Source organism: Pyxicephalus adspersus, chromosome 8, assembly GCF_032062135.1.
Source record: "Pyxicephalus adspersus chromosome 8, UCB_Pads_2.0, whole genome shotgun sequence".
NCBI lineage: Eukaryota > Metazoa > Chordata > Amphibia > Anura > Pyxicephalidae > Pyxicephalus > Pyxicephalus adspersus.
The window spans coordinates 62,564,049-62,573,780 of NC_092865.1; the positions used below are offsets into that span (position 1 = coordinate 62,564,049).

General features: G+C 36.3%; 1 protein-coding gene across 10 annotated transcripts in view; it reads left to right on the forward strand.

Annotated features, from left to right (window-relative positions):
* Positions 1-9,732, forward strand: part of ERC2 (ELKS/RAB6-interacting/CAST family member 2) — a 574,412-nt gene that overhangs the window by 408,765 nt on the left and 155,915 nt on the right. For all 10 annotated transcript variants that reach the window (XM_072420915.1, XM_072420919.1, XM_072420917.1 and 7 more), the window contains one exon: positions 1,225-1,356. In XM_072420915.1, coding sequence (XP_072277016.1) covers positions 1,225-1,356 — 132 coding nt within the window. The remainder of the gene's footprint in view (positions 1-1,224; positions 1,357-9,732) is intronic.

Genomic DNA, 9,732 nt, shown 5'->3' on the forward strand with positions numbered 1-9,732 from the left:
ATCAAACTACTGTTTATTCTTTCTTCAAATAGATCTGGGTAACCGCTGTTTTAAAAAGAAACTACACATTTTGATGAACGTACTTTGTGGAAACATTCTGTCATTACAGAAGATGCCGAAAGTGTGTGCAATGACATCATTTGAGTCCTTGAAACAGTAATTTTACTGTCCAGGTGTTTGCAAGTAAAGGGTGGAAAATACTTTCCTAAGATCTAAATTTTGTTGAGAAAAAAATCATGCTGGCTGGCTTTAAAATGCCCCAGCTTGTTAGTGGAGATTTCAGATTTCTTGATCTTTTGTTCTATCACACACATTTCTGGATTTTTCACCCACAATTTATTATTTAATTTTATATTAGCTTGGTAAGAGTTCTGGCTGTTTGGTGATTTAGGTGGTTGGAACCTGAGCAAGGTGTTCTGTTTGCACCCCTACCATGGGACTTGGATTTGGCTTTATGTTAAATACCCAGTCATTTTGCCGTGCTTAATCTCTTGTGAAGAATAAAATGCCATTTAATCCCATCTTCAGATCTTCATTTGAGGCCAAATCTTTAACAGAATAAGATAATGAATATAATATATTGTAAACTGGGGATGATTGTACAATGCCTATAAACATGGCATCCAGTCCACAATCTATAAAAAGATAACTTAGTTCAATGCAACTGTCTTACATGCCCAACATCTGCTTTTAAAAATAATAGTGGTTTCACAGGGGTTTTTGTTTCTGATATTGGATAGGAAAATGTACAGTAAACACAGTTAAGACAGTTTGAGTGTTGGCTTGATTAACATGAATAGATGGTCTAACTAATGGTAACTCTTTTTGTCCTGATACATGATGACTGGTATCTGCTCAAACATGGAGGTTTAAAGACATTTTACTAAAGTTGACTGGTTTCCTACTTTCATTTGTACCAGTTGTTGACAAAAAGGGCTTGGAAGTCCTATTCATAAATAGTTGGGTGATCTAATGTTTATTGAATAGCCTAACCACATTGTTCTCTTTTCCTGGCTATCAATAGGATAACATTCCAAATTTCAGAATAATTTTCATGGTTGGAAAATGTATTTTCTATTAGTTGTGTGTTAAGACACTACCATGAATCTGTTGTTTAAATGATGGTTTCAATGGAAACAGCTCAACATGCTTGAGTTAAAGAATAGGAGCTTTTAATAAAGTACTGATGATAATTTCTTTTTTTTTTTTTTGTTTTCCATCCAGACACAGAATCGAATGAAACTTATAGCAGACAACTATGAAGACGACCATCACCACCATCACCATCATCACCACCACCACCATCACCGTTCTCCTGGGAGAATGCTTTCTAGCCATAGACCCTCTCCAGATCAGGTTAGAATTTTTTTTATTTGTTTGTACTGTGGTTTACTGAAAAAAAATGGTTAAATGGACTACATTTTGAAATCCATGCTAAACAAATATTATCCAAATACAGGAGTATTGTGTATTCCTACTTGAGTCTTGATGTTTTTTGTGAGTTTCTTGCAGATCTGTACAGTAAATATTACTATTGTAATTTGCCTTCATTCAGAATCTTCCTGTGATAAGGACCTGCCACTGCTGCTCCCCTTTTTGTGAAGGTTGACTACTCTTGTATCTTCTCCCTGTAGTTTTCTGGGGGATCCTTCTTACCCACAGCACAAACTAACCACAACAAAATGACAATGTAAAAACCAGGTTTGCAAAGATATTAAGTTTGCTTTGCAGCTTACTTTCCCCTGTGCATTCTGCCCTAAATGACAATCTCATCAGTTACATTGTAACCAGCAGATCACATGAGGTCTTCAAGGACAATGTAACTTCCCACCATGTAGAATTGGGGAAGGGTATAGTCCTGTCCTAGGGTGGCAACACTTCTTTTCTATCATTATTCATATTACCCACACACATTAGCCATGGGCACGATGCAACCATGGAAGTAGTAGGTGCCAAAGTATTTTCATGGATATCCTTTCTACAGAAGATATGCCCAACAGATTTTGACGTGGAGTTGGCCACTGTCCATGCAACAAATGACCAATAGACAACCATAATTTCTCATATTGGCTTTTCTGATAGTACTTATGTAAGGAAAAGAGTTTAACAATGATATCCAAGATGCATCCTAGTCAAATGTCATGGCATTGATGTTCTTGTTGTTGCAAACTTTTTTTGTTGGCATCAAGAGTTCTTTACCTGATATACACAAAATGTACTCCAAAATAGAAAATGGTCACTAGGAAACTAATAGTTTGTGATCACATTCCTACTAGTTGTGTGAAATGTAGCTTATACATAGATACATAGAAATAATAATGACCTGAAAAATTCATTGGTACAGAGTACCCTGGACAATGAAAAACATATTTAGGTTATTGGTCATTTACTCTGCTCTTTGCCTTATGAAAATATATGTAATTGAGTTTAATATAATATTGTATGGGTTATGGGTTTAATTGGCTTCATTGTTTTGCCTTCAAGGCCACAAAATAGACATAAGCAATATGAATACATTGTCAAAACATTCCAATTTCTCAAATTGGAAACTCGTGATTTGCCCATGGTTGCTATTAACAAAGTATTCCACTTTTGTTGCCTTTAGGTCCTCATTAAGCCCAAGACGCTAGGCTTTTTAAAAGCAACAGACCCGGTTCGTGTCAAACGGATTAGGGGTGGCCTTTTGCCAAAAGTATGTTTTATTAAAATAAAAGTTATTTTGGCAGGGTAAAGATGACATTTAAACAATTTAATAATTTACTGTAAATGAAGTCCTGATTCCCACTTTAAAAAGAAATGGCTTTGAGAGGGTTTCCAAACCACGCCACAGCCCTGATTTCAAACACTGTCTCAATCTCTGCAGTATTTCAAAAGGATCTCTAGAGAGAGGATCTAAGAAAGAAAAATGTGGATGAATTAAAGATGTGCCCATTTATTTGTCAAATTATGGACCTTAAATATACTTTTATTTAAATAGGCTGCAAATTATATTCACAGACATGGTAACTTGGCAAAAGTTAAGTTGTGCAATTTTTTGTAGGGTTCCGATTCTGGGCAGTAGCAGAATCCTGACCTTTATGACATAGGGGATCCCTTAAAATAACGTTAAGAAAAAGAATGCCTCTTCCACTCCTGGATAGGGAGAATAATTCTACCCTTGCACAAAGCTAAAAATGTTGAGTGGGAAGAATTCCACCTCCACATAGCAAAAAAATAATTGGTATTAATTATAGAGACCTAAAAGGCACAAATGGAACCCTTAGCAGCTTCTGGAGGAATACTGCTTGTGAAACACTGCTGTCGAGGGTTCTTGTGTGTGTGTAAAGAGTTTTGGCTCATTGTTATTATTATTAAACAGGATTGCAACTTTATATACATGGGTAGTCTTTTAAGTTTAAGTTTTTTTCAACAACAGTTTGTTATAGGGAACCTGTGCATATGCTGTATGTTTGCCCCACCATATCAATTTCTATCCCACTCATTGGGATACCCAATGCCGACCTAACATTTAAAGTGTTTGCTCTTCATCAGGGATTCAAACAACTGATCTAGTTTTTACAGTGGACCTATATCTATTCATAAATATACCACCCATTGGGTTTCTAGAAAATGATTGCCCTGTAATTAGCAGACATTTATCACCCATTTATAGAAAAATCAAAATGACAGTATCAGCCATTCTTGTTCAGTTCTTTGCATCTTCAAAAAGACTATGGATGCAAACCATTAGTTTTTTTTTTCACTTGCGTTATGAATCAGACATTTTAAAAGGATCTAAAAAGTTTCACCATACACATAATTTACAAATAAAACCAATAAAATGTGTAAATCATGACTGGAAACTTTTATAAATGTGCTCCTACGTGTATATAAAATCTTTTCTATGGTTTTGGTAGATTGGGTAAAGTTAAGGAACCTTTTTACCTTTTTGGCGTTGTGTTTGTACCCAATATTCACCCCCTTTGTCGCAGTTACTATTGTCACCAAGACTGAAGGAAGGGGCAATTCAACATTTACAGTTGTCATCATAACAGCAATCTGGAAAATCTGACAATGCACGTTTTTTTTCTTGAAAAAGTCTAAGAGGGCATTTCCTAAATGGGTGGTAAAAGTACCTGGAGAAGAGGTTATAATCTACTTTTTTTCAAAATTAAAAAAAAATATATATTTGGCTATAAGTATTCTTTATTGCAGGTTTTTAGATTTTTCTTGAAGACCGTGCATACGTTATAATTGACCTACTTCTGTCCATGTGATTTTTGGTTTCTGGAATTTTCAATTTAGCAATCCACAAATGAATAAAAATGTGATAACAAATATCTATTGAAAGAGGGCATTAAGACACTGACACTCGAGCGAACATACAGCCAGTGGGTTCCCCCCCTTACATGCATATATTCAATGGCAGATGTTGGAAATAAATTTCAGATCGTCCACTTGCCATCCAGCAGCAATTGATCATCAAAGTCTTTCATACGGGCTCTGTTACTAATCTAAAAGTATGCTGGGAAGCTCGGCCTTGCTAGAAACATATGTTCAGATGTTCTACAACTGTTTTAGACTTACAAGGGAGAAGCATGATTATATAAACTGACATGCCTTGTGCGTAAACATAGAGCACTGTGTTTTTATTTTCTGATCAGCCTTTAGGCTACACAAGTAATGTCTATAGCGTCCCTTGCCATGGTTTTACTCCTGTCATTAACATATATGTGTATTGGATTTAGATGTGGCATAAGGAAGGCTTATGCTGATATACAGGGGTACCCCATATATCTTCACTTGTATAGTTCTCAATATTTTAAATATTTATTTTTAATAGGCTTTTAATAAAGAGATTTATATAAGAAAATATGTGAAAAAGAGACACAGCACAAACAGATCCCAGCAGTACAGTTTATTCAAGTGTGGTCAATTTCCAAAGCAGTTATAGGTGGCATTGTGTTGTAAACAAGAGCCAAAAATATAGTCTGTTTAAAGAAAAAAGTCTTTGTTGCACTTATTGAATAGATATGATCGAACAAAACATTATCAATTGCATATTTAACATACACTTGCATACACTGCAATAAATGTTAGAATAGTAGGATTTTTCTAGGTGAAATGTCAGGGTAAGATGGGTATGTGTTACTGGCTAAATTGCAGGGGGGGGGGGGGTTTGGTTAGAGGAAAAATGGTGCTTCCTTCCTGTGCTGCCATTCCCCCTAGCTCCAAGCTGGCAGTGGATTACAAGACTCATATATATAGAACATCATTTAACCTAAAGTATACTCAATACTCCATCTGAATGTAGTGTCAAGTTTTTTTTTTAATGTGAAAAAAATTGTATCATAAAATTAGGAGAAACATTAATTCTTGACCTGAGAAGGCCTTTTAGGTTGTCCAAGAAATATCATGCACTGCTAAAAATATTTTCACAATTAAAATGATTGATCTCAAAATGTTAAACTGAATCACCTTCAGGTCGACCTGTTGTCACCTTTTGGTCTCTAACACCTCTTTATAAGGAGAATCATTGCTTGCACATTTCGAGATTATGACTCTTGGTGAGTAGCATCATATTAATAGATTTCGGTGGGTTTTGGCAAAGGCTGAACACATTCCGTTTTCTTTATGTGCTCCTCGAAGTTTATTTTTACATGGCGCAGTCACATGCCATTCGGAGGCGCTCAGACAAGTTTTACTGTTTGCTTGGTTTTCTCGCCTGTGTGATGTGACCACGATCACATTAGGCCACTGACTCACATCGTAGAATGTTCCATTTCTATGTTTATATCCAGTAAAACCACACAACAATAAAATGCACTATTAACAAGCTTGTAATTGCTTCCTAGCAAACAGGCGAATATATCTGTCATTTGTAATAATGTCATTTCTGCCTTGGTCAACCTGTATCAGCAAACAAAGGGTTTGAAAGTATGAACGATGATGATGTTCTAAATTATGGTGATGTTCTAAATTTAACATTTGATCCCAGAGGAACTTCATACTCCTCCGAACATGGACCACGTCCTTCCTGGCATATTTCATGCTGTAGAGCAGAACAGTGAGATCAGCTTTTCAAGTAGTATTTGTACACCTCGTTGAATTTTTTACAGAGTTTTGTAATGGCAATTGTGCTCAATAAATGATGGTAGCATTTGTTGAAATTAACCTGTACATTGCCCATAAAGGCAAAGAAACAGGTTCAACTTTGAAGAACAAATGCAGATATTAGGCATTTGCCGTTTAAACGTGGGATTATTTCTTAGAAGTCATATACTACAGAGTAGCAGCAAATAACTATGCGTTTCACACATGCTGTGCATACTATGCATGGGTAAAATCAATTTCGGCTGCTCTACTTTTTGTTCCTTCTAGGGAGCACCCGGTACCCATATTTGTTTTCCTAAATTGGGTATTGAGACTTGGCATACTCTGGGACCCATGGGTTCAATTCTGCCACCAAACATAGCAAAGCCATGTTCTTCCTAGGGGTAGTTTTTTACGAGATGAAAGAAGCAGGTTAATTTTAAACTGGATGTCCAACCAAAATTTTTTTCTATCTGGTGCTTTATTACAGAAATTTACCCTCACTTTCGGTTCTGCCAGCAAGTAGCCAGACAGGAAATACCCAGCAGCCATACAAATGAAAAAAATGCTTCTCCTTTGTACAGTAGGGAAAAGTTGTGACTCTTCCTGTTGCAGATTTTCCCTTTTCTCCAGTTTGATTGCAGCTGTTATTAACAGGACCACGCTAACAGAGCACCGGATAGCAGTAAAAACCCAACTGGAGTTTCAATTTTTCCCCAATAAAAACTAAAAATGTTTTTGGCTTTAATGGCAGTCCTCACAGCTGCTTTAACTTACCATCTCCCCTCTAAGTCCATGGGAGCAAAGGAAGTAGGTCTGATGTAAGTTTCAAATGTTTCCAGTAGGAGCTTACACAGGGCTAAGGCTTAATCAAACCTACCCCCAAACGGCAAATTATAAAGTTTTGTCATGTGAAAAGAAAGAGAGGAAGCCACATGGTGCTGATACCTCAAGCCAATAATTTGCAGTGGTTATTTCCTGTAGAGTTGAACTATAATTCACTGTTAACAGTTTTGCTAATATGTCTTACAGAAAAGGTGCAATAGTTACCAATCTTGGAAAAAATGCTGCTCCTCATTTATAGCCAGTAGCCCAAATGGCTAAACATTTGTTCTTAGAATCCTGGCTAATGGAGAAAATGAGATCATATTAATAATAACGTCAACATTCACTTATACATCAGCATTAGATAGCTGTCCTTAGTATTTTTACAACTCTGCTTTTTAAACATTATCCTACTTTTCCATTTTAGAGCTCTTCCTTAAGAGATATTCATGGAAAAAATAATCTTTTCTGGGTGTATGACCTTTCCACAACTATGCAGCGGTAATCCCCACACTCGGCCTTTCTTTGGACAATTAGAGGCCCCCTTTTTACTGATGTGCATATATCACCTACTTTATGAATGTCACAACATTTACACGTCTTTTTCATGTCTCATATTTTCCTTTTTGCATCAAAGAAAACACAATATTTTCATTCTTACAATGCTGTATGTGTGAGATTCCCTTGTCAAAGTTTATAACAACTGTATTCAACCATTGTTCAGTCTGTTTTTTATTAAGAAATCCAAGGCTTGGAATATTTACAGATTGCAGAGGAGATAATCTCGATGGGGGTTTCTCTACCTTTGATCCCGTTTATCCTAGTGTGTCTGTCAAAGCCATGACATCTTTTAAAAGTGCAAAATCTTTTTTTTTACTTTGGCATTGGAGGGTTAGTTTAGGGCTTCACCTTTCCATGTTAGAAGAAATCTACAACTGGTGAGAAAACTTTCACTGATCTGGTATGTCATGAATTATTGCTCTTCACCCTACTTTATTAAACATGCGCACTGGCTGTTCTAAACTGACACTGTGTTTGGATCTATGGGGTGATTTTATTAGTAGATCAGCAGATCTAGCCTTTATACAAAACTTTTTAAGTTTCTTCACACCATCTCTTCTTGCACCTATTTGCATTTATAATCACTTGTTCTGTTGTAATTTAGTTGCAGAACGCTTTCATTAGGTTTGCTAAAGCTCTGTGTATTATTATTATTATTATAATCTTGTATTTATATAGCTCAGACATATTATGCTTTACAAAGCCCATAGTCATGCCACTGTCCTGCCAAAGGAACAATTTCAGAAAAGTTTTGGAAATGACAGCAGTCACCCCCCTTGGTCATTTAGTGATGCTGAATTTTTACCAGGGATGATTGTAATCACAATAATTTGTATTTATGACAACAGTAGACTATACCTACCTAATGTGTGCTAATTACAGCAATGGATGCTGTATGTGTGAAACAGACACTTGTAGTCTTCTTTAGAAGCTCATGTGACAAGCAAGTAACAATGCAGGAGTTCATTGAAATTTTGCTGTTACCCTATAACAGAAAGTGCCTGAATAAAGACTTTTATAGTGGGATTATTAATGAAAGCTGCAGTAAGGTCACTGACCTGACAATATAATGTGGCAGGAGGTTTGTGGATTACAAGACTCATTCATGGGTCACTAAGAACCATACTGCCTTGCAGCCAACTATCTGATTAAAACAATGAATGAGAAATGAAAGAGTGTGTATGATTTGGCTGCTGTGTGACATGAAAAATATTTTATGTCTCTGACAAATTGATCTCTATTTCATCTTCAATCTTGGTATATATACAGCATCTATTGTCTGATCTTCTTAGCTATACCGATGGGTACAGTCTTGTTCAAAGACATTCTATAAATTAGCACTTTACTGTGTTCCTAGGTAATTTGAATGGGAATGAGTTAAGGTTCCTTGTAAAAGTTTGTTTTGTAAACCTTTAATTACTTTTGAAGTGCTTTTTTTCTTCTGTTTTATAAGTGTACTTACAGGATTCCATTTCCCAGGGTACCCGGCTGTTTGCCTGTATTGATGTGGAATGGCGGGACACTTTATGGATTTGTTTTGTGGATGGAATGTGTAATAATTTCTAACAGATAATCCCACACATAGATCCACATTCACACATTCTCTGGGCTAGCATGTACATGTTGGCTGAACTGTCACTAGCCACACAGGAGAAGGGCAGATCATAGGATTCCTGCGTAGCACTCTGCAGCATGTTTCCCCTTCACCTTCCTGTTAATGGGAAGGTTATTTCTAGATCTACTTAACCCTAGTTAAGACGTTAATTTAATGCATACGTGCATGTACATGAAAGAGACTCTGAGCCCTGTCAGGTACTGTCTTTCCACAAAACACCCCATGCAGCTTAACTCGTCACATTTCTGCTGTTGTCAAAAAAAGAATTCCAGAGCCATCATTTTGCTGAGCCGAGGGTTTCACTGGAAGGTTATGACCACATGGAGTACAGATATGGCTGCATGGATAAACAGTTTTCACTGGGGAATTTACTGACAATACTTTAGGGATTCTGAGAAATCTTCAAATCCTTTTCCTTTTTTAATCTTTGCTCCTAAATTTCTCTCTTGTTTTTTCCATTTATTCTTTTTTTCACTTGATTGTTTTTTCTTTCTTCCATCATCCTGTTTATCTGCCTACCTCATTCATTTTCTTCCTTCCTTTTTTTACTTATTTCTCCTTTCTCACCTAACATTCTCTCCTTCCTACACACTTTTTCTTTGCTTCCTTCCTGATTTTTTGTATTCTTTCCCTCTCAGTTTCTTCTTTCTATCCTTCTT